The sequence below is a fragment of the Aristolochia californica genome, unplaced genomic scaffold (assembly GCF_029961685.1).
Source record: "Aristolochia californica isolate CCGP_79_NKW_82.1479 unplaced genomic scaffold, dmAriCali1.0.hap1 SCAF_1, whole genome shotgun sequence".
In the NCBI taxonomy this organism is placed as follows: domain Eukaryota; kingdom Viridiplantae; phylum Streptophyta; class Magnoliopsida; order Piperales; family Aristolochiaceae; genus Aristolochia; species Aristolochia californica.
The window spans coordinates 57,297,423-57,322,491 of NW_027181770.1; the positions used below are offsets into that span (position 1 = coordinate 57,297,423).

Consider the following 25,069-nt stretch of genomic DNA (forward strand, 5'->3'; position numbering starts at 1 on the left):
AGATTGGAGCCTTGTCCATTAGGCTGCAGAATCTTTAACATTGAACAATGGAGAAAGCCACTAATCCAACAAAACCCATAAACAGAAATGCTGAACAAATAAATCCACCATTTTACAGCATTGGCTGCATTAAACTACATCTCTCCTAGTAAATTTTTTATGAAATCTGAAGAGAAAAGAAAAAAAAATTTGAGAAAAGACTCAAACATGTAATCAATTAATCAATTGACCGTTCCCATTTAATAAATAATAATTTGGTAATCGAATAAAATTACCCGAATGTTTAAGATTTTTTATCTTATTTTCATTCCATTTAAGAAGTGTTAAACAAAAAACCATGTAATCAAAGGCTTCTCAAAGGGCTCGGATCGATAGCGGCCGACACCTTGCTTAGTGGGAAGCTGGGTCCGACGTTGGAGCTTTCCAGAAAGCGTCCGAACGCAGAAGAACAGAGTAACGGCTAGCGAGTAAGAAGAACTACAGAGGGAACTGGTAGGACTCCCAAACTGAACTCCTAATGTCCATTTCCCGGAGTAGAATAGTTAACCTTCTTTGCCCTTCTCTCTCTAAGCTTGTTCCTTTCGTCGCTCTGGATGACCACGGCCTCGACCTCCGCACCCTCGCTGGGATCTTCGGGATCGAGCCTTCTACTCTCAGTCTCAACGGCCACTTCATTAGCAGAGGCGTTGATTTCATCTCCTCTCTCACATGGAAATCTATTCTCTCTTTCTTCGCTAAAAAAGGGTATTCCACTGGAAAGTGCCCGCTGGATGCTGTCATCGTCGATGGCAAGTTCTGTGACGATACACCAAGGAAAGCCGGTAACGAATTTGTTTTTTGTTCTTTTTGTAGTTATTTCTTCCATTCTCATCGAAAATGATCGATTGGATGTTGAACCAAGCTTTCTTATCATGGAGGGAAAATCTGCTTGTTTCTGCGGGTTAACATTTTATACGATTTTGAAACTCGGTTCTCGGACAGAACCATAACGTTAGGTTGAGCCTTTGCGGTACCGGTGCACGTTTGCTACTAGTAGTTTCTCTTTTATTTACTGCTTTTCTGGTCATTGATACAAGCGATTGCTCTCGCTAACTGCTAAAGCGGTAATCCTTTAGTTTTCGCAATTCCCTGGTTTCATATCCTTTCTCCTTCTAGCTGCTACCTTTCCGGTGGATTATTTTCTGCCCGTCAATGCGGCACTGCGTGACCATTCAGACAGACAGCTCATCACCCTCGGTTGTCGCGCTGTTAGAATTTCGTAGGAAATTCAGTAACGAGCCGATTACGTTTAGAAACACTGCAAGTTTGGCCCACAACTCAATACAGTTTTTATTCTTTGTTGCTGTATTGGCCGGCTGTACTGAGGTATACTGCCTTGGCCCATTTACTGTGTTCGTTCATTTTTTAGTGTGTTCCATATACTGTGTTTTGTTCAGAGATTCACCCATGAGTGGAATGTTTCGATTGCATGGAACTTGTGAAGAGAAGTGTAAAGAAGATCAAAGTAGCAAGGTTAGGAGTAAATGGTTGGGTAGTATGGAGGATTGGTGTGGACTTGATGGTGACATTATTAGATATTGAATTGAACCACATATTTGTATTGATTAAGAGTGGTATTTATATAGTTTACAATGATAAACTTAACCGATGTGATAATTACAACACTGATAAATACAACGGAGAGTTTATCCGTGAACCGAAGATAAACCAGAGACTATTAATCCCTTATCAGACATGACTCTGAGCTGGTTCTATCTGGGTATATTTTCACTTTGGGTCCAATCCATGTCAACATCTAGTATACATTTTTATGAAATGTAGAAGCCAATGTAGCCTATGAATTAGATGAAATGAAACAAAGATGGATGACACTGTCATACCAAATACTGGATGCATGGTAGGGTTATTTTGGCATTTAATATTGGAACAGACTGGTTTTCACTAAAAATAGGAAAATGAAGGTTTGCTCGTCTCTAAATTAGTTGCTGAGTTCCTTTTGAATAAGCTGAAAAAGGAAACCTGACATTAAACATCATGATTTGTTGCTGGGAAACAGGCCTGCTTGAACTTATCCCTTAGATTCAGATTTCACAGGATTAGACACTGTTAATCATGAGAAATTTGTGCATGATCTACAAATGGCAATTTCAGCACCCTGGAATTTTATGCAGAAATATGTGATCCCCACATTTGCGATCTAGCACGCTTTTTTTGTACTTCGTTGAGTCGGTGGTATCTGTTTTAAGCAGTAAGTACTAAATTAAATTTGCCCGTTTTGCACTTTCTGCCTTCATTTTTTGTAAGTGGAGTTATGCCTCCAAGCATATTTTAGGAAGTAATTGATAAGAGCAGGAAGTTCGCTGCTTAGTGGGTGTCATTTTGAGTGGTTTACCTTCTTGATTGTGTTGTAAAAGTTGGGAAACCAATTCATTGACAGTGTTCAGATTTGTATGAATCTAATGGGTGGTCTGATTGTGTTTTTAGGGCCACAATGTAACGGCGATACTGGTGAAGGTTGGAGAACTGAAGACAATGGTGTTGGCTCCAAAAGAATGCCATGGTTGGAAGATTTTAATCTGTTAAAACGGAGAAAATTGTATGGTGACACTTCAGGTAAAATGAATCTGGTTTGGATGCTAAAGTATTACCCAAGGGGACTTTTTCAGAAAAAAAAAAAAAAAGTATTACCCAAGGGGAGCAATCATGGCCCAAAAAACATAGATCTCTCCATGAACTTGCAGTGGATGTTTTTTGAGTTACCTAGTAGATTTTGTTTTGTAAAAGGATGAGGGGTGTGTTTGTGCGACAGGAAACCGTAAAAACAAAGTGTAAACAGAATATTTTCCTGTTTTTGTGCTGGATTTAGGAGATGAAAAATGTTCATACACAAAAAGCTAAAGGCACAGGGAAATGAGTTTGCAGGAAGACAATGGGGAAAACAAATTGAAAAGGCACAATGTGAGAAAACTGCTAAAAAAATGCTAAAATTGGTCAAGGAAAAAAGGGTTTTACCCCTCATTTTGTCAACTACCCCAAACTGACAATGCTTCTCTACTAACACTTAGGCTTTTCTATTAACTGAATCTTATGTGCCTTTTTTATGCTTGTCAATTGATAGAGCAAAATAACTTCGGCAGCAAGAGAAAGTTCTTACTAGGAGACACCAATCTGTCAAAGAAGGGAAAGGTGGAAAGATGCAAGGCAGGTCTGCGGTGCAATATTCACTAGCATGTTTCTCTACAGTAGGCTGCCATTCATCACCTTGTTGGTTCTAAGTTTGTGAACTCCTCTGTAATTGACTGCAGAAAAACTGCTGGACGCATCCTGTGTGACTCCAACTGCTCAGTTCTGTCACGGCGGTCTCAGTGGGAGTTTGAAGCGCAGAGATGGAGGCGAGCTGCTCTTAACTGCCACCCCGTGCAAAAGAATCAGCTTGTCTTCTGATTACTTGAAACCTGCAAAAACTAAAAGCTCACACTGATGGACAGGGATGATGCGAGGGTCGGATCCCACTGTAAATAATCACCAATAAGCATCTACCCAGTTGTTTGCTGTTTTTATCCAAGTTCTGGTGCTTCGTTTCGTTTCTTCCATGTAGCTGAATTTTCCTTCCCTGTTTTTTCTGTTTGTTCTTCTACGATTGAAGTAACATATTGGAAGAATCGTATTTGGCATAAGGCCATTACTGGGATGCTTTCTCTCCTCACCTTGTAAAAGTCAATCAAACATTATACTCCATTGTGATGCTCCGGCTGTACTGATTTGCAGAACAGAGTGATATCAATTCAGAACAAAAAGATAGTGGAGACTGGAATTGGGTTTTTCAAATGGTTTTAAGATCAAAATTTAGAACACAATAAATCTAATCTGAATTTAGCTTGTACAAATTAAATTAAACAGGGCTTAGATGATTTAATTCATTTATTATATACAAATTTATTTCCATTTTTTCTTTAAATTTAATTAACTTAGGCATTTAAGTCTCTTTATATTTACAATTATTTAGAATCCAAATAGATAGCAACCGAGTTTTTTTTGTCCTGCTTCGTGAAGTTCCTTTTTCATTATTTTTTATTTGAGACGATTGTGATTGGTAAATTTTTTCACACCGAATCTGAATTTGAAGTTACGACGAAAATCAGTTTACAAAAGAAAGAAAATAAAACGACAAATATCTCCATTAAATCCTGCGCTTTTTCCGGTCTGTTGGCGCAACGAAATCTTAAATTCTGACAACTTCAACTCTTCCTTTTGTCACATGTATACGAGTTTTTAGTACATCGGAAAACAGATTCTAATGTCTTAAAATGAAAAATATGATGTAAATGAAAATAGGTAACTTTTATAATATACTTAAATATAACATATACTTAAATATATAATTAACCAAAATAAATTTGGTTATTACACTAATAAGTGATTTAATTTAGTATTTAAATATATTAATATACTAATTAATAAATTACTATATTATATTAATTAATAATTACAGTTTATTATAAAAAATATATTAATTACATGTAATGGTAATAAATTATAAAAAAAGTTAAAAATAATAGAAGTGAATATAATAAATGAATAAATATTTTTTTAATAATATAAGATATATTTTAACATTAAAAATTACTAATTTAATACAATAATAAAAATAAATATATTATTTAGAAATAACATAATATATATTTTTATATATTATTAATTAATAATATATTGTAAAAAAAATTAAACTCATTTATTTAATTAATTATAGTAATAGATAATTAAACCAAAATAATTGATCAAATGTTTACTTTAATAATATTTTAATTATGACTGTTAAATTATTAATTTAATATAGTAATTACAACATGAATATACTGAATAAATAAAAATAATTATTTTATTAATAACAAAACATGGATTATTTTATGAAATAGATGTAATGAATAAATACCGGTGGTTTAATTTTGTCTAAGTTAGAAAAAATTAAATCACAACGTCATCTCTCTCACGATACCGATAATGGAGGGAGACAATAGTGACAGAGGTGGTGCTTCGATGGTACACCAGAGGTGACAGTATACCGGAGGCACTGCAATAGAGACACTCCGATTGGATGCTTTGTGATGGAGCAGTGACAGGCAACTGCGATGGAGGCCAAGAGAGAGAAGAGAACGGGAGATGAGAGAGGGAGTATAAAGGTGAGAAGAAGAAGAGAGCGGGAGCAAAAAAATATTCGGGGGAGGAAGGCCGAGAGGGAAAAGGGAGCACAAGACAAAACCCAAATTTTTGACATGTGTCCCGAAGATTTTCAAGTGGATGATTTGAAAATTTGGGTTGAATCACTATTCTACGATTTTAGTAAAAGACGATTACCTGTATTTTTGAGATGATAATGGCATTGATTCGCCCCTAAGGGCTTAATAGAATGAACTATATAATACGCTTACTTTATTGTTTATTAAACTACAGGAGTATTCACTCCCCCAAGTGGGAGGGTGTCTACGTGTCGGTAACTGAGGGTTGAATCAACGCCCCGGCTCTGACTCAATGACAGGTCAGCAAACCTATGACCCCACCTTTTCTTGTTTCTGTGGCAACACTGCTCTGGGGAATGGCTGTCCGGACTCCAGATCATGATCTACGTGTCTGCCGCTCTTTCAAACTCCAGTTCCCAGCCTTCCCTACCGCCCTCCGTCCACAGCGCCGTTACGACTAGCCTACCCATACCTGAGCTGGCAAAAGGTCATCCTTTTACTCTCCGTCTCCGTTACACCTCTCCGTCTTCTCAGCCTTACCCCTTCGGAACATTCAAGTGATGCTACGAGGCGATTGGAGGGAAAACCACTCGAGTCCCCGCGGCGCTTTGAATCGACTTGGGCGGGCAGCCACGTTCCCTTGTGAGAAAATTTCATTTCGAAAATGGAGCCCTCACGGGATGAGTCATGATATCCCCCGCACCCTGACCAATTCTAGCGACTCGAGTACTTGACCGCTCCGATTACAGTCTCGTCGCGCGAGTCTCCTCTCATTTTTGTCTTTCAATAAATTATCCAGTTCTGCTGGTTGTTCATTTGGAGAAGCTTGATCTCTGATATGTTGGAGTGAGTGTATTTCCTTGAAAAGAGCAAAATCAGGAGAGGAAAATGTCAGCATATTCCTTCCCAAGTCTCCCTCCTGGAGAGATTATCTCCGTTCTCTCTGAGTGGGAGATGGCTAACGTCACTATGGAGGATCTCAAAAATCCGACTCTGGAATTTGTTTGTTCTTTATATTCTGTATTTCTCGCCAGTATCGATCCTCTCGGGTACGGTTTCTTCAAATTCTTTGTTCCTTCTTCTCAGTGTTTCTCTACTCTTCTTCAGTTGCCACTACTTCTGTTATTCTTCTTTTTAGTTTCAAGGTTTTGCATATTTTGACAGCATAAATTCACTCAAAAGTATTGCCTTTATCGCTTCTTTTATGTAGGGATGATCCACAACAAGTAGGTTTTGGTAGCTTGGATCTTTTAGAGAATCCGGAAGCTCACACATCTTCGGTCCAAATTGTGAATTTGTATGTGAAAATGAAGGAGCTTATTTGTTTCACCTGCATGACGAATTTCACGATGGGAGACCTTCTCAGGCCAAAGCGTGATCGTACTGTTACATTCATATCTGGCATTATTAATTTCCTCTTGTTCAGGTCAGTTTGTGAGGTCAATCTAGTTTTCAAAACTTTTGAATTGCTCTTCTGTGTTTTTATCTTTTTTTTTTTTGGGGTGGGGGTGGAGAACTGTTGGAAATTTTAGTTATACGACAACCCTCTACACTATTTAATGAATTATAAGCAATATCTTAAATCATACTATACTTCTCGCATCAACTGTTGCAGTTCTAAGTAGACCTGGCCGCTACTCTCTCTCCCTAGGCCATAGTTTATATTCCTCATTGGCAATTGCTCTAGTGTAACATGATATATAACTTGTAGAAAAGTAAAATAGCACAAATTAAGGAATGTAACAAGCACACCGTGGGAAGAGGAGAGGATAATAGTTCATGTGGTTAGATAATTTGCCTATGTCTGTGTGAGTGATCTCTTCTTCTTCCTTTATTGATATTGGCAGAATAGTGGCACAACATGATAATCCAAACTCCACATTCTATATGAAGCTCTTTAAGGAATTCACACCATCACACCGGAGGAAGGAAGCACTTACAAGGAAGAACATATACCTCTAAGTGGGTTGAAGAATTGCAGAGAAGGGTCATGCTGCAAAACCGTAAAAAATAGATAAGACTGGAATAGAGCAACCGAATCGCCACCTTTTGAATTATAAGAAATTCATGGTTTTTAAGTTCAAAAGAGAAGAAATGAAATCATAGATGATGTCTTGTAACTAGCAATAGCAAACACAAGAGAAGTATATTGAGTGGGAAAAAGTCTTACATTGGAAAACGGGTTTTTTGGATATTATGTAACAAGTTGGGTTTTTTTGACATGTATGCTGCTGCTTGAGGAGGTGGGTTGAGTGACATGAGGTTAAGGGCATGTTTCTAATTAGTTCATAGTTATTCACTTTATAACATTTGGGGGGTAGTTTAGGAAGTTAAAGTGCTTTTAAGTGTAGTAGCTTATAGAGAGGCAATATTGTTTTTTATCCCTAACTAATGTACTCTGCAGGATTTTCTCTCTAATTTCTTCTATTTTCTTATCCAAAATTTGAATTTTATCACTTTTCAATATCAATGAAGTTTTAGTCCACCAGGCTCTGGTCACATTTAAAGTAGTAGTGATAACAGGGTAGAAACCAAAGGGTGATCTGACCCCCTTGTTTTTTGTGTGCAAGTAAAAGAGATAAGAAGCTTGAGGTGTCCTGCTTTTTTCATGCCTGCCCTGAGGCTGGAGATTTTTTATTTACACCAACAGGGGCAGCAGCGGCTTCAAGATTGGAAATAATAACAGAATGCACTAAGACAGATATGCGATTTGCCACACATCCCATGTACATAGATGCTATCTGACATGAGTTTGACCCAAAATACAAATAAACTCTTATCAAATAAATAAAAGCCTGAATTTGGATACAAGTAAGATGTCAGCATCTTCAAAATGTATGAATCTTTAAAACTGCATTGATATGTTCAGGCTTACTTATTATGTTTTATGGTTCTTGTTAAATTGAGAGATTAAGGAGTAGAGAGAGACAGAGAAAAAAAAGAAGATAGAAAAGAGAAGCGAGATGGTAGAAGAGTGAGGTAGCATGCAATCACCTCTCTTTATTAATAAATCACTTAAGTGAAAACAAAGTGAAAAGTACAGAATGCACTATCTCCATATATACACTTCGGAATTTAATGAAAATAGGAATATAAAGCTCTATAAACATATGAATTTATTACTACCCTAGAGGGACAATCTGACACATGCAAATTACCAAAATACCCTTTTTCACATTATTCAACAATTCTTTTATCTGGTATGTACAAATCCATTTTGGAGTTCAACACATTTTGTTTTTTTCACATGCATATGGTAGTGTTGCAGTTGGCCTGTTTTGCAGTCCTCTTTGACATTGAAGTACTCAAGCTGGAGATTTTTTTGAAAACTGCTTTCTGATTTCAGAAGTTTAACTTTTAAGTTAAACATGGTTTATGAGATTTAAAGGCCAAAATTTGGGCATGTAACTTGTTTACCACTCTGAGGTGTTACAGTTTTTTGCTTGTTTAAAAAAAATCAGGGAGGAAAGATTGAATCTTGTGAGGCCAATTGTGGATAAGGTTAATCTTCTTGAAGAACGACGTATCGAGTTGGAGACAAAGAAATCTGAGGTATGTTCTGGAGTTACACTTATTCAGATGATATGACCATTTTGACTCTACAATATCGTGTATGCATTTGGTATGCAGTTGATGCTGAATATTTCAGAGCATGAAATGAGAAGCAAAATGGAACAACCAATGGTCAATGAGTTACAGGCTGAAGTCAAAGAGTTACAGCAGAGTATTCAAAACCTCAACAAGCAACAGATGTCTATAAGAGCTTCGTGTCAAAAGCTGAAAGATAAAACTAAAGAAATTGATGTTAAGGTTGAACTTTTAATCTCTATATGTACTGTTTTTCTGCATGGTTATATTATGATGCTACAAGAAACATTAGAAAAAAAAAAATGCTGAAGAGAATATATGGTTGGTAGTTTGCAGATCCTGATAGTTAACTGCTACTACTGGGTCAATTGACGTCTGTATGATTTCCTTGTCGCATAAAAAAAGAAAGAAAAAAAGCAAAGAATTGTTTGCCAACCATATAGATATGTATATTTTGAAAATGAACCAGATAACGTTTCTAACTAGAGAAATTTATAGGATTTTTACTGTAAACAATGTGCATTGTTCTCAAACCCATTTTGCTATGGTAAAGCTGTATGACCTCTTGTTTCTAATTGCTCTCCTTCAATGTCATAAAAATGAAACTATTACCCGGTATTGTGGCTGGTTCGGTCTTCAGCTGGGTTCATTGATTGACTCAATTGGAATTACTGTAAGACTATGAGTTATTTCAGTATGCTTCTTAAGGGTTGAGAAAAATGTTATTTTAGCCATTTTCAAGTATATGAAGGCATCTTACTTATCAATTAGGAAACATAAAAGTTGTAAATTGTAATGCTATTAAGCTATGTAATTTAGAGTCCAAACAGGAATCAATTTCAATGTAATCTCTATTAAATTAGTGGATTTCAGGGCCAGAGGATATCTTGTTTTCTGGCTTTCTCTTACTTCCTTTCTATCTCTTCTCTCTCTATCTCTCTTTTACCTTCTTCTGTTTCTCTTTCTCTTTATATTGTATCATGAAGCTCTAAAATTCATCAATGTACCTGAGTGATAGTTTAAAATAGAAAAAAGCTATACATGGTTTAAAATATAAATAAAATAGAAACCACATGCATAGTTTGAAACGTTTAGTAGAATTGGGATGCGGTTTGGTTTTGTGTAGAGTCATTTGGATCATTCCATATTTGTGCATAGGAAAACAACTGGAGTTGTGATTCTAATTGTTTATGTGGATGACATAGGTGTATCTGGTAGTGATTGTGCAAGCATTGAGGAAACCAAATCATACTTTAAGAAGAAATTTCAGACGAAGAACATGAACAGATTGTTGATACTTTCGAGGCATCGAGGTTGCTTATAATAAATAGGAGCTAGTGCTGTCCCAAAAAAAGTATGTTATAGATTTGCTGCAATAAACCGGATTATTGGGAGCAAAGCCAGTAGATGCACCAATAGATTTCAACTATGACCTGCATGATGAATGCAGCGCCAAATTAAATATCGATGACTTGTTGGGAATTGCTACATTGACTTAGCCTGTCATCTCTTACTATGTAGGAATTGTTAAGTCCTTGGAAGAACCTAGAAGGTATGTTATGAAGTAGTTTTACAGATTTTAAAGTATCTTAAAGGAGCTTTAGGAAAAGGTTTAATTTTCAGTCTCACAACATTTGGAGTTGTCGGATATTCAGATGGAGGTTATGCAGTTTGTAACGTTGATAGAAGTCCACCAGTTGGCACTGTAACATTGGAGGAGGTATCTGGTGGCGTGGACGAGTAAAAAGCAGATTAGTCGTAGCTAGATCTAGTGCCAAAATTGAATACAGAACAATGACACACATGACTTGTAAGTTGATGGGGATAAAAGGGTTGGTTGAAGAGTTTGCTTTCAAGATACAAATTCCCTATGCAAATGTATTGTGACAACAAAACTGTCAGCTTTATTACCAGTAATCCTGTTTTTAATAAGAGAATCAAACATATAAAATAAACTAATTGTTTTATTCGTGAAATAGTACTGGCTGGAAAGATTTCTACTTCCCATGTTTGGTCTTCTAAACAAATTGCTAATATTTTAACCAAATCTTTGTCAAGGAAAGAATTTATTGTCTTTTGTAATAAGCAAGGCCTCATAGATGTATTTTCTTCAGCTTGAGGGGGAGTGTTGAGATATAGTGAAAATATGGGTATTCATGTATTTAAATAGTCTGTTTCAGTTTTGCACACAGGGGGTAGTTTAGATTTTTTTCCCTTTAATCTGTTTGATTAAGTTATTCAGAGCATTTTTAGTCCATTCTATCATAATTGTATTTAAAGGGACTTAGATCTGAATTAGACCTTAACTCCACAATCTTGATGAAGTGAATGGGCTGCTATTTTGTTTCTCTCTCTCATGGCCGTCTCCAAACTTGGGACAAGGGGATTGTTCTCCTAACTGTGTATGTTGATGATATTATTATAACAGGATGTGACTCTACAAGCATCATTCAGGTAAAAGAACACTTATGCAGGGAATTCATGTGTTACAATGGACATCATCCTGTCACAGAGAAAATATGTGCTCGATATCCTTAGTGAAACAAGAATGATGGGATGTCGCCCTGTAGCACTCCAATGGACACTAATGTAAAATTATGTGCATTTTTATCACTATATAAGCCTGTTCAGCGGTTGAAGTAGCTTAATCAGCTGGTTAATCTGGTTACCGTAGTTCTGGATTTGAGCTTCATAGAAACCAGTGAGGGTTGGAGTTCCAGTTGAACCTAGTTAATCTGGCTGAGCCAAATTTACAAAGATGCTTCATTCTTGCAAATAAAGTTGGAAAAATAAAATAAAATCATGTAAGGTTTATTAACTCTGAATTTCCTAAATAGTTCTAGGTCTGGATATTTTGAAATCTGAAACTCACCATGCGGGAGACCACATTAAACAAATGATCGTTCAGTGGTAGGCCTTTGAAGTGAACTTGTGATGAATCGTATCTTGCCATTTAATGGTTAGAAAAATAAGACTACCAAAAAGCTGTTATTTCATTGCATGCACTGTTCAACGTGCGTGGCTTTTAAGTTATTGGGATCTCAAGGTGTGACGGAGGGTGAACTGGTAGAAGTCAATAGGATGTCTAACATACTGAACATAGTTTACCCATTTCTTACTTTCTGAATATTAAAATCAAGCCTCACTGAACTGGAATACTATTTGTTTGAAATAATTCTATTTGTAGTTGATTTAAGTGATTTGTTCTATATTCATAAATGTGAATGAAGATTTGGTTCGGGTAATTTTACCAAGCTTTTCATTTACTTATTGACTATTTCTTGCAGATCTCAGGTGCTGAGCTAAAATTAGTGGAAAGTGCTCAAGAGAATAACAGATTGCGTTCCAAAATTGTTCAATCACCAGAAAAACTTCAGGTTCTATTCATGTTTTTTTTTCTTCATAATTTTCACTTGCATACCTTACTAAGGAATGATAACACTATAATAGATGGGTACTTTGGCAATTACAAGTCTCTCCACCGCATGGTTCCATCTTCTACTTCTGAGATGTTTATGGTTAATCTTTTATTGTGTATGCGTGATTGACTTTGATAGTGTTTTGCACCAGCCATGTGCACAGCATAATTCTTACCTTCCATGGTATCTTGCATCACTACTAATTCTATTTTATTTGAATGAAGGACTATGTTTTTTCTTGATCTTTGTTGTATTTTCAGTTTGCAAGATCTAATCAATTGTTCCATGCTCTAGTAATTATTCTTTTTGCATGTGCGCTTTTTCTATATTAGTCCTCAACCACTAAAAGATTCACAAAGGTTGGTTATGATCATTCCAGTTATGAGTGGCAAAATTGGATACAACTCAAACACCAACCCAAGTCAAATCTTAAATGGGTTGAGGTTTAGTTTATGTACCTGACCAGTTTGGTTCATGTACCTGACCTGTTTAATAATTAGGCCATGTTGTGGTTTTTGGGCCCAGATAGGTGCTAGTAACGTAATTCAAAATAGCAAGAACCAAACCAACTAGACTGCCATGACAACTGAACCTAGCATACTTAATTAGACCGGATCAGATGTTATGCTTATACATACTGTAAAAAGGGAGAAACTGTGAAGAAACAATGAAGAAAAGAGAGAATAGAGAGATGAGGGGAGAGAGTGCAGGTGATGCACTCCTTGGAGGCTAAAAACTTCGACATCTTCTTTATATTTCACTTAAGTCTTTACACGAGTACAATTACAGCATTGCCCCTCATATCCTCTATATATATAACTTCATGTATATATATCAGATTTTAAGCAAAATGGAACCAGAGGTTTATAACATGATATAAAACCTACTGCTGACTCTAAATATAAATACTAGACATTGGAAATGAGTAAAATTCCCTTCGATATATTTTAACACTCTCTCTCAAGCTGGAGTGTATATATTGAGAAGTCCCTGCTTGTTGTAAAAATGTTCAAACTCTTTCTTGCTGAAAGATTTAGTGAAAATGTCACCAGTCTAATCAATTGATCAACACATAGTGTGACTATAGCTCCACTCATAAATGCATCACGAATGAAGTGACAATCCATCTTTATATGTTGTGTACACTCATCACAGTATGAGAATATTAGGTTGCTAGTAATGAAGATTGCAACCTGCTTATCACAGTGCATGGTCATGGCCTTAGTAATAGTAAAGTTCATCTCCTATAGTACTGATCTGACCCAATATAAGTTCACTTACTATATGAGCTATTGCTCTGTACTCAACTTCTGCACTTGAACGAGCCACTACATTTTGTTACTTACTCTTCCAGCTAACCAAGTTTCCACAACAAATACACAGTAGCCAGATGTTGATTTCTTGTCTATTTTTGACTCTGCTGGCAATCCAGAAAATGACACAAGCAAAATTGCACAATGCTGGGTTTGCACAGTTCAAAAAAGTGATTCTTATCACTGAGTAATCAGTCATAGACCAACCAGCAGTTCAGGACCACTCAGCAGACAAAAGGAGCCATCAACCCTAGGGTTATGGCAGGATAGGAAGGAGAAAGTTCAAATTTTTACCAACTAGTCAGTGCAGACTCTGGTAGATCCTCTTTCCTGAAGTCGCAGGCTTTGATGAAAGGTCTGGAGAGAACTAAAGACTTAAACCAGGACCTACTACTCTGATACCATGTAAAAGAATGAGTTTTAGGGTTTTGAGGAAGAGAAGGAGAGAAAAGATGTAAAAAACTGGAATCTGGAATAACTCTCCATGGGGGTCGAGCTTGATCCCTGATGCTGTTTATAGGGTTCTTAGTTGAACATTACAGAAATATCCCTATCACTTAAAACAACACTTAATGCCTTAATATTTCCCTACACACTTGTCCAAATTACATAAAAATTGAACTAGAGATAAAACATAGTGCATAGAGTAAAGTAGTGTAGTTGGTGGACTTTATACTGTATGAAATGATGATTTTTCCCTTCAGTGGATTTTCTAAAAAATTATAAATAGGAGTCATGGATAAAAAACCCTAATCCCTCTTTCAGTCATTTGCTTTAGTTAGTCCAGTTATTTAATTGTCTGTGCTTTTTTTTTTTTTAAGTTAATAAGCCCATTAGCTATTTGTAAAGTTGGGTCCAAGGCCCATCCCAAAATGACTAGCCAACTTAGGAAACCTCTTTCCCAACTAATAAACTCAAGATCTTTGTACTCACTAATCCATGTGGGACTATTCCTTAACACTCCCCCTCACGTGTCAGCCCTCTTTTGTTGCTCTACAAGTGGATAATTTAGGTGTAGGCTTTTTTTTTGTGGCTCTACAAGTGGACAGTTTAGGTGTAGGCCCTCTTTTGTGGCTCTACAAGTGGATAGTTTTAAGTGTAGGCCCTCTTTTGTGGCTCTACAAGTGGATAATTTAGGTTTAGGCCCTCTTTTGTGGCTCTACAAGTGGATAGTTTAGGTTAGGCCCACATATGAATACCTGCTTTGATACCATGTAAAGTTGGGTCCAAGGCCCATCCCAAAATGACTAGCCAACTTAGGAAACCTCTTTCCCAACTAATAAATTTAAGATTTTTGTACTCACTAATCCATGTTGGACTATTCCTTAACACTATTAAGTGAGGAGCACTTTTGCTAGTTCTGGAGAAAAATAAGTGCATCAAACTCCCATTTTGTGAGAGAATGGAACGCTGCAGCTGCAAGTTAATACCTTGGTCTTACATCTCTCCTCATTCCAGTTGCTAAATTTGAAGTTGTTGTTTTTCCTCTCTAATCCCTACTTCTCTTTAGGTTAGATTTATCAAACCCATGAAGAATTCTTGCACTTATTCCAAGGTCAGAGGCCAGTTGAAGTGTCTTGCAGGCTTGAAGTGCAAAATTGGTCTTATGTCGTCTCATTGCTCCACATCTACATCATAACAAGAAAGTCTTCTTCCATGAGATAATATTGACCAACTTTTACTGCTGCCCAGGGTTTCTTATATTCTAAGTTACTAATCTAATACCTTGCATACTAAACCACTTTTCCCGGAGAATCACTACCTCCATGAGGCTATTTGTAGACTTGATTGGCAGTTGGGATCTTGATGAGGTTACCCTATCTGGGAAGACTTTCACTTGGTCAAATGGCAGACAACCCCCCGTCCTCTCCAAGCTTGATCACTTTTTAGCCAACAACGATTGGCTTAAGTTATACAGTAATGCCACAGGCAAAGCCCTCAATAGGGTTGTTTACGACCATTGGCCGATTATGGTAGATACCCACTTAGGCAGTCCCCCCCCCACCCCCCCCCCCCCCTCTTTCAGATTCAACAATGCTTGGATGGCGGACCCCTCCATCCAATCCTTCTGGGAGAGGATGGTGGTGGCGGGCCCAATCGGGTGAAATTTCCTAGCCAAGCTCAAGATGCTGAAGCCGTTGCTGCGATCATGGGCCTCTGCGAGAAAGGCCTCTTCCTCAGCCGAGAGAGTTGTCGTGCTTTCTCAGATTTCCACTCTTGACTCTGAAGAGGAATCTAGAAACCTCTCTTTGTCAGAAGTTACTCAGAGATACGCCCTCCAAGGGCAAAAGCTGTCCTTCGCTCATAGTGAACTCGTGCACTAGAAACAGCGTACAAGATTTAAATGGCTCGTTGAGAGGAATGCCAATACTAAATTCTTCCATGTAGTCGCCTTTGTTCGGAGAAGAGCCAACCGCATCACCACATTTAGCGTCAATGGTGAGAATACCTCGGAACGATCCCTTATTTTAGACTCTTTGGTGAACTTTTTTGCAGAATTATACTTTGATGGTCAGCTAGTTCGCCCTTTCTTCGAAAGGGTTCATCTCCAGGCTATTCCTTTGGCCGTAGCTAGACTCATTGAGCTCCTTTTCTTCAGTAAGGAAATTGAAAAAGCAGCATTGGGTCTTCCTTTGGATCGTGCTCCAGGCCCGGATGGTTTCAATAAGGAATTATATCGCCGATGTTGGCCCTTCATCAGAGACGATATTGCTTGCATGGTCCACTTGTTCTATCAACATGGCATCGAAGCTTCGTTTATTGCCCTCATCCCTAAAAAAGAAGGGGCAGAAATTCCTTCTGATTTTCAGCCGATCAGCCTCACCACCAGTGCTTACAAGGTGCTTGCACGCCTCCTTGCCAATCACCTTAGGGCGGTTCTCCCTATTGCCATTCATCATGGTCAGAGTGCTTTTATCAAGGGAAGAAATATATTAGACTCGGCCATGGCATGTCACGAGCTTATCCACCATTTTAAGGCTTTAAAGCTTCCCAAATTCATCCTAAAACTTGATTTTGAGAAAGCCTTTGACAAAGTTAACTGGAAGCTTTTGGACACTCTCCAAGGAAAGATGGGATTTGGGGAAAAATGGCGTTTTTGGATTCAAAGTTACATCTCCTTTGCAAGCTACTCCTTTCTTCTCAATGGAACGACTTGCAGTTATTTTAAGGGATCCAGGGGAACCAGATAGGGAGACCCCCTTTCCCCTTTGCTCTTCAATGTGGTAGTGGAATACCTATTATCTTTGATCTATTTGGCCAAAAATCTAGGTTGGCTCCTCCCCACGACAGACTGTGCAACCTTTAATGTGCCAATCCTTTAGTTTGCAAACGATACAATTTGCTTTGGAGTTGGTACTATGGATCATATCCGAAAACTACGTGTTGTATTGGGACTATTTGAATTGGCTTCTGGTCAGAATATTAACTGGAAGAAAACCACCCTCCTAGGCTATCATATCGACTCACCGGTGCTTCAGGGTATGGTTGACTATTTGGGGTGATCAGTGGGAAATTTGCCAGCTACATATCTTGGACTACCACACTTTGACTCTCGGCCTTCGGCGACGCTTTGGTCCCCCTTCATTGAGAAATTTGAGAAGAGACTAGCTACTTGGAGGGGCAAACTTTTATCTACAGTTGGGCGACTCACTCTCCTCAAGTCTTGTTTGGCAGGATTGCCAAACTATTTATTATCATCCATGCACTATCCGGCCTCCGTTTGCAACATGATTAACACCATCCGTCGACGTTTCCTCTGGAGAGGATCAAAGGACACCTTCAAATATCATTTGGTGAGTTGGAAGGATACTTGCATGCCCCGCAATCGGGGTGGTTTAGGCATTCAGCCTACGAAGGAGATGAACAATGCCCTTTTGATCAAATGGATCTGGAACTTCAACATCAACATAATAGCCTATGGGGCGATATGGTCAGGTTCTATCTTCAACCTTCGGAAGCCTGGTGAAGGGAGGATGCCGCTACTCGCCTCCTATCCCCGATATGGAAATCAATTCAAAAACTCCTCCCAATATTCAAAGAAGCAACTTCCTTTCACACAGGCAACGGAAGGACCCCCTCTTTTGGTCGGATGAATGGTACAGCCACCACCCCCTCTCCGAGGATTTCCGGGGCTCCTTAGGGTGGCGAGGGACCTCTCTTGCTCAGTGGCTGATTCTTGGAGAGATCACTCATGGAGTCTCACATTTCACCGGGGATTAAATGATGAGGAAACTACGCCTTTTTGCTCTCTCCTCTCTAGACTCAGCAGCACTACTATTCGTGAGCATGCAGTTGATAAACTGACGTGGAAGCTCAACATTAATGGCCGATTCACAGTTGCATCCGCCTACTCTTACATTAGAAAACAAGATTACAGCATGCATGAGTACAAGGCAAACCTGGCATGGAAGCTCTCAGTGCCTAATAAAATCAAATTCTTCGTGTGGACGGCCATCAAGGAACAGATCCTCACCTCTGACAACCTCCATAAAAGAGGTTACACCGCCCTCGATCTCACTTGTCCCCTTTGTGGTGTGTGTGACGAGACAGTCCAGCATGTTCTCTTATATTGCGACTTTCTTGGCAAGTCTGGATGAAGATATTTCAGAAGATTGGTCTCCAAATGGGGCTACATCAGGACCTTTTCGGAACCTTTGAGATGGTTATGGGGATATGCCTTCATAAGTTGGGCAAGATAATTCTCTTGGCATGCCTTGCGCATGTCCCATGGTGTATATGGCTCGAGTGAAACAACTGGAGATTCAACTCCAAGGCTAGCAACCCAGATAATATAGCTTCTCAGGCAGTGGGCTTTATCTTGAGTTGGCTACATTCTAGGAAGGAGTTTGCTTCTCTATCAGGCGTCTCCCTTTGAGAAAATTGGGGCTTGATCGTGCACATGGCAGGCCCCTGTAGGAATCCGGTTATGGCCACTTGGGATCCTCCCCCCTACGACTGCACTAAACTCAATTTTGATGGCAGTGCTTTAGGTTGTCCTGGGCCGGCTGGAGCTGGTGGTGTTTTTAGAGACAACAGTGGAGACCCTATTCTATCCTATGCAGGTCCCGTGGGTATTGTTGATTCAAATACTCCTGAAGTGAGTACTCTTCTATTCGGCCTTTAAATCTTTAAAGAACGGCTTCATGGCAAGCCAATTATCGAAGGCGACTCAAAGACTGTCATCAGCTGGTGTTCAAAAGATAGCTCCCCTCCTTGGCGCCACTAGCCAATCAATGATTGTATTGTTGACATTGTGTCATCCATTCATTGTAATTGGAACCTCGTTCCTAGATCAGCCAATTCTTTGGCTGATAAATTGGCTGAATTCAGAACCTCCCAGCAATCTCCCATTGTTTGGGAAGGATTCCCCTCTTGTAATTTGCTCGTCTCATAATAAAATTCAGCATCATTTAAAAAAAAAACTTATTTACCTACAGATATCCATTATCTGGGCACACTATTTTTTTGTAGCTGCCATTGGTCTCTGTTAAAGCAGGAGCCTCTGGTAGATGATGTAACAAGAGTCTCATACCATGACAGGTTGTAAAGCAGGTGCTATCCTATCACATTGACATAAGTTTTGTTCAGAATAAAATTTGAAAGTTTTGATAAAGTTCTTATCTTGGTTGTCGGCCAGAGAAAATCCTCCTCACCCAAGCTATGGCAAGAGCTACATAACGGGATAGATATTGGTGAAGTTTTGACATGCATTTAGGATGATTAAGTGGAAACATTTTGAATTCAAGCAATTGATAAGAATATAGCATGATTTAAATCACCTTGAGTTTAGTGTGTTCTTGGTGCTTCTTCCTACTTTGGTTAGGTTGATAGGAACTTCTTTTTTGGTCGGATGTGGTGGTTAGCCTAATTTAGAGAACTATGACAAATGAGCAACTGATATATCCCATCTGCATTGTGCATGATTGAAAGTCAAATATATTATGCTCCCATTTAAGACAATGACGGCAAGATTTCTCTGGTGACTTATATTTTGCTTCATTCTTATTCAAGGGAGCTTTGGAGGAGAAAAAATTGAATCGAGCTGAAATGCAGCACTCTGAAAGGTTGGCAATGGAATCTGTTCAAGAAAAAAGTTCTGACATTGAAGTGTACACAAAGGTTCGTTTTCTAATAACTACTTTCACTATATAGTGTTGGATTGTATTACTGAAACATAGTTTGTGAACTATATTCTTGGAGATAGGGAACTTTTATTGCCTACGTCCAAGAAATTATCTTTCTCCTGATGTTGTTAAACATATGGTGCAATTAAGTTTACTCAAATTGCAAATGCTATTATGTTCCAATAACTAGTTTATCATTTCAGGCTGCAACGAAACTGTCAAAGCACTTGAGGAAAATGCAATCCTTACAAGAGCAGGTTCAATTGTGCTTCTATACCTGTAGTTTTCCTGTCAATATTTCCATTTTCTGTGTTGCATTTTATGCTTTTCTCCAAAAATGCTCCCAAATTTCTCCAATCCTAAATTAAAGTCAACTAGGTTCTCGTAGTTTGACTATACTCGAGCAATAACGATTCAAATGGTATTTTCACCAGGTCAATTCTGCGAAAACTGTTGATAAGGATATTAAGGATCTAAAAGCGAAGCTGAGTGACGAGGGAAGGCTGGATATGTCAGTTGAAGCAAAAATAGCTGAACATGAACATAAAGGTAATTCATTAATGGCATGATTTTTTTTTCTTCCTAAAAAATAGGAATGTCTGTGACCTATTTGGTAATTCTCACATGATCATTTGTGGAAGTATTAGTATGGTAAAACTCCATCTTGTAAACAATTCAAAGTTCAAAAGGCTCATTCTTTTATTTTTAATTTTTCATTATCGAGTAGTTGATGAGAAATTCTATGATTGTCTCTAGCTGAACAAGCAATAGAGTCAGAAAAGGCAACCAAGATGGAGAGAGATCTAAAACACAGGGAAGCTCTGAAGGAGCTTAGTGATGTGAAGTCAGACATGGAAGCCAAGTTACGTGAATTGGATCTGAGGGAAATGAAGATTCGGGACATGGTCGCTGAGGTACAATTGATCTTTATTTTGTATTCTATTCCTTGAGCGCTCTTATCTTTACCATTTTAGCAAAATTCCCTCTCTTTTGTTTGACAAGGTGGATAGTATCAATTTGAAGAAAAGTGCCATCAGAGAGGCTGGGCTGGCAAAACAACAAAAGATATATATTCAGGGTGAAGAAATTTTGTCTGAGGTAAATACATAGTTTAATTGCTTGTCCGTGTTTCGAAACCAATTTACAGGGTTTAACAGTAGTTTCTTGTGGTTCAAGGTTCGCAACTATTCCAAATCCATAGATGATGTACTGTTGAAGATTGAACTGGAGAGATTAGCAGGGGTTTCCAATGATCATTTTGTTCAGGTCAGTTGATAAAAGATGCACCGTTATACTTTTGCCAAACTGAATCTCTTACTCAAGAGTTTTAGGTTGTCAAGAGAATTTAGCAATACCTTGAATGTGTATCATAGAAGCTTTTACTTTATTGTCGAGAAATTCTCCCTTTTATCTCTCTTTTTTTTTTTTTTGAAGTGGGTAAAATGAAATAGTTACGAAAACTAGTTTTGTTCTGGTTTTGCTTAACCCATTTTTTTGTGCTTGTACACATAAAGATTAAACTAATAAAAATATAAAAAGAGAATTGAAATGTTAAAGGAGAAACAGTCTAACTCACATATGTTCCAACTGCAACCTTAGTAAAATGCCAAATAAGAAACTATTTAAAAGATGAACACAACAAAAAATGGTCCTTTGATCCAAACTCGAGACTTGACCTGACCTCCATAAGATCCGTTCTTGGCAGAGGGTATTGACATAGATCAAGTCCTGCCCCTAGATTCAACGTGCCTTCCTCCAAAAGTGGGTCGACCACGCCAAGTCGATAAATTATACAACAAAAATAATTCACTGCATCATAATTCTCATAATAAAAAAGAGAATGAACAATGACCCAGTTTAGTTACATCAGACCTTGAACAATGATCTTATTTTCGTGCGTTGCACGCAAAGACTAATAGATTGTCCTTCTCTTCAATTATCTCAAAAATCTCAATTATTTATGTCATTTAATGAAGCCGTTAGTGGTGCACCAACGCCAGCTTCATCTAAAAGATGTAGGTAATCGCCTCAGGCTTAAATGGTGGAATCAGGAATCTGCCCAAATTTGTGATTCATTCACTTGAAGCATCGTTTGGGACGCGTCTCTTCCCCCGCCAAAATTTATTTTCTTCTTCTCCCACTCTATTCTCTCTCTCGACTTCGTACTCCCTTCGGCTTCTCCCTTCAGCTTCTTCTCCCTCTCTCTCTCTCGCACTCAATCTGCTCTTCTCTGCAACTTCGACCTGGAAGGTCGTTTACTTTATCCAATCCCCATTTTTACACACTCGTCGTGGGTTCTTTTTGGTTCCTTCCACTCGATCGCTTCCGTGAACAAAAACCCATTTCGTCTTCCTAGACTAATCTACCAGACATGTTAAGATATTCAATGTGTTTTGATTGCAGAATCTAGGGAGTTAGGGTGAGATTATGTAATCTTTTAAAGGTCTACTTCGTATCTCCCAATTTATTGTAGTTCTGCATCTCTACACGTTCCGGCGTCTCTGTCATCATCTCCATTTGGCTATCAGCTTGGACTTTGCTACGAGATTAGTTTATTTCTTCTTCTTAGGATTGCACCGCAGAATCCCGCCTACGCTTATTATAACATAATTATTGATCAATTTAGTTGTAGCTTCTTTGATTAGCAAACATGAAAATGAATGCTTATCCTTTGTAGAACAAAAGATTCCAAGCACGTCATATAAGTTTAATGCTGTTACAAATCATTATCATCATCTAACTTCACTATTTAAGAGAGACGGTCTGCAATCTTCTGTATTGAAGATATGAGATTCCTTTTTTTTTTTTTTGGTTGAACTTCTTAAATGAGTTTTCATTAAAATGGATAAGCATACACTACCAACTGAAAATCTGAATTCTTTGTAAAAAAATCACAAGGTAAACTAACTTGTCATTATCTGTATGTTCATTGTGAAGCATTAAAAGAGTGCTCGCGAGGTATAGCCGGTGCTCTAGTGGTTGTCGCCCATCATTGGTGGATTACAAAGCAGAGGTAGCCTCTACTTCAGTGGATCATCATAGTATCTTTACTATCCTGAACATTTTCTGTCTTTTCTATGTATTCAAATCAGTTTTTGAGTTGGAAAATGACATGCCTTTTGGATGCATCATGATTTTCCTGCATCAGGTACATGCTTTGAAGAGTTTTTGTTTTGGTGATAGCACTGAGTTGTGAAATCTTCTGACCTTGGTTGCCAAAAGAATAGGACTGGTAGCAGGGCAGGTTAAGTTGGATCGTAGAAAGACCTGAATCCGCACTGAGGAAAACCTTGCAAACCCATGCTTACATCATAGGGTGAAAGCCCTCCCTGTCCCTGTGTGCTTCACCCCGCCCTACTTCCCAGCCCATCACTAATATATACTAACATATAATTTTTCAGTTTGAAAATAAAATCTTAAAATTATTTTTAAAACCATAGATTAGTGCAGTTCTTAAAAACAACGGAAATAATATTTCAGATAGTAAAACATTTTATAAATTGATTTTGTTTGAAAGTAATATTCAAAAATAATTTAAATATTATTTTTTATGGTGGTATGAAACCTGACGTGCCTCCCTCATTCAAAGGTGTGGGGCGTGTTCCGGTTAAATGCCCCTCTGCTGCCATACCTGTGGCAAAAGGTTAATGTTTTCAAATTCAAGGAGGCAGGGGAATGAAATCTTCTGGTGGTTTACATGGTATGATTTTGAAGACATTTCTAAAGTAATGTTTATTCGGTGATATCTGGTTGGTTTGTTTGGCTATGCTTGTTTCATTGCTGGAGTTTTCTTTTTGACTAGTATATTCTTGTGAAGTTTTCCACTGTCCTGTAAAAGATACAATGGGGCCTTGATTACCTTCATGTGATTGTGTTCTACAAGGATCTTCTTTTATGCTGTTAGTTTTTATGTTTAAATCCTAAAGATTAATCTGTTGGATTTATGCCAGGATCTCAATAATCTTTACATATTTCATCTACTTCAGTTCATTTTGTGTATATTCTTCATATCCATATATCTCTATATTTTTGTATTTTCTATTGGTTATGTCCTTGAGTGTCTCTTATAACTGCTGATATCGTATTTTATCTTATTGTATTTACTATTTTATTGCTTTTGGTGCAGAAGCAAGGATTAGGTCTTTCTTGCTTGTTTTTATACATTTCAGCTCATGAAGTCAAGGATTAGGTCTTTCTTGCTTCAGAAAGTTTGTTTGTCTTGTCCTGTCAAGAGGACCATAAGTGGAATAGAATGGGTGAAAGGAGAGTGTCTCCCTTTGATGTGGGGCAGAGTGTTGCAACTGCATGGCAGTAAATTCATGAGAACACTTCACCACTTCCCTCAAGGAGTGATGATGGCATCTTGGATTAGAGAATTCTGAATAGTTGTGTCTTTGTGACGTGCAATTGTGGCTAAGGTTCAACTTGTACCTGGTTATGGATGATCCTAACATCTTTAGATCTACATTGTCGAAAAGGGCTAGTGGTGTATGGGATTTGTAATATAAGATACTGTCTCTCTGTCTCTCTCTCCTGCTTGGTGTTCTCTCATTAGATTATATTTCATATGATATATATGGCTGCATGTTCTGCATATCTTAAGATGATCGAAATAGATGAAGGAGGATGAATCAGGCAATGGGATGAAGAACTCAAGTAAGATGTTCTAAAGAAGCCATGTGCTCAGCTATTTTAATATTAAAAAGCCATTGGTGTATGATTCTAATGGTACTCTTGGAGTTTGTTCATGCTTCTGGGAAAGTATAGATGCTAAAAGTGAATTACCAACTGTTGCTGACATTCTGATATACTCAACATAAAAAAATTAAATCTTTGCAGTTCTGATGCATTGTTTCCCTTAAATTCTATCTGTCTATACCTGGATTTGTTATTTGATTGATTCAAGTGAAGGTTGGAAGCTAGTTTGATGCATTTTCTGGTCAAAATCGTAATAGACGAGTAATGTTGTCATACTGTGATTATGTCACACTGCAGGTTGTCAGATGTATACCTCAAAGAGAAAGAACCTGAGAAAGCATACCCTGATGATGCAGAGAGATGCAAGCTGCCCCAGAATGAAGGTAGTTACAATGTGCATTGCAAGGCCTAGCTTTGGCTTGGCTTGGATTAAATGTGATGAGCTTGAAGCAGGCAGATAATTGGAACAATGGATGTTTTTATGATAATCTGCAGATCCAATCTCGTGGAAAAGAACAAGTTTCAAAGATTAAGTACTGTATCTGGATAGTTATAGGGCGACAGTTAGTACCCACGGAATACGGGGATAGATTGAAATTTTTGGGGTTTCGGACAGGTTTTCGAAAGGATACTAATCGGCTTCCCAATGGGTTTTGTAAAAAAACAAAAACAAAAAAGAATTATGAGCA

The 25,069-nt window shown here is 37.9% G+C and overlaps 2 protein-coding genes across 5 annotated transcripts; both read left to right on the plus strand.

Moving 5' to 3' along the window:
- The first annotated feature begins 446 nt into the window (after positions 1-446).
- LOC137962780 (uncharacterized) lies at positions 447-3,809 on the plus strand. The gene is made up of 4 exons (XM_068809853.1): positions 447-821; positions 2,485-2,613; positions 3,119-3,205; positions 3,306-3,809. Exons 1-4 carry the CDS (start codon positions 518-520, stop codon positions 3,479-3,481), a joined length of 696 nt encoding a protein of 231 aa, XP_068665954.1. The 5' UTR covers positions 447-517; the 3' UTR covers positions 3,482-3,809.
- A 2,042-nt stretch (positions 3,810-5,851) lies between these two features.
- On the plus strand, positions 5,852-25,069 carry LOC137962785 (kinetochore protein NUF2 homolog). Of its 4 annotated transcripts, XM_068809875.1 has the most exons (14): positions 5,852-6,286; positions 6,448-6,663; positions 8,699-8,789; positions 8,868-9,047; positions 12,113-12,202; positions 19,570-19,677; positions 19,886-19,939; positions 20,117-20,231; positions 20,439-20,596; positions 20,685-20,780; positions 20,859-20,948; positions 22,620-22,695; positions 23,272-23,382; positions 24,678-25,069. In XM_068809875.1, the coding sequence occupies exons 1-12, from the start codon at positions 6,126-6,128 to the stop codon at positions 22,623-22,625; spliced, it is 1,365 nt and encodes a 454-aa protein (XP_068665976.1). In that variant the 5' UTR covers positions 5,852-6,125; the 3' UTR covers positions 22,626-22,695; positions 23,272-23,382; positions 24,678-25,069. The 4 variants fall into 4 exon arrangements, with proteins under 4 accessions (XP_068665976.1, XP_068665969.1, XP_068665985.1 ...); XM_068809868.1 differs by lacking the exon at positions 23,272-23,382 and having other exon boundaries at positions 24,678-25,068; XM_068809884.1 differs by lacking the exons at positions 23,272-23,382; positions 24,678-25,069 and adding an exon at positions 23,809-24,170.

Coding starts and splice junctions, on each gene's coding strand:
- LOC137962785 (XM_068809860.1), top strand. CDS start 6,126: ATGTCAGCATATTCCTTCCCAAGTCTCCCTCCTGGAGAGATTATCTCC. Junction 6,664..8,698: donor ATTAATTTCCTCTTGTTCAG/GTCAGTTTGTGA, acceptor AAAAAAAATCAG/GGAGGAAAGATTGAATCTTG. Junction 20,597..20,684: donor TTCGGGACATGGTCGCTGAG/GTACAATTGATC, acceptor TTGTTTGACAAG/GTGGATAGTATCAATTTGAA.
- LOC137962780 (XM_068809853.1), top strand. CDS start 518: ATGTCCATTTCCCGGAGTAGAATAGTTAACCTTCTTTGCCCTTCTCTC. Junction 822..2,484: donor CGATACACCAAGGAAAGCCG/GTAACGAATTTG, acceptor TTGTGTTTTTAG/GGCCACAATGTAACGGCGAT. Junction 3,206..3,305: donor GGTGGAAAGATGCAAGGCAG/GTCTGCGGTGCA, acceptor AATTGACTGCAG/AAAAACTGCTGGACGCATCC.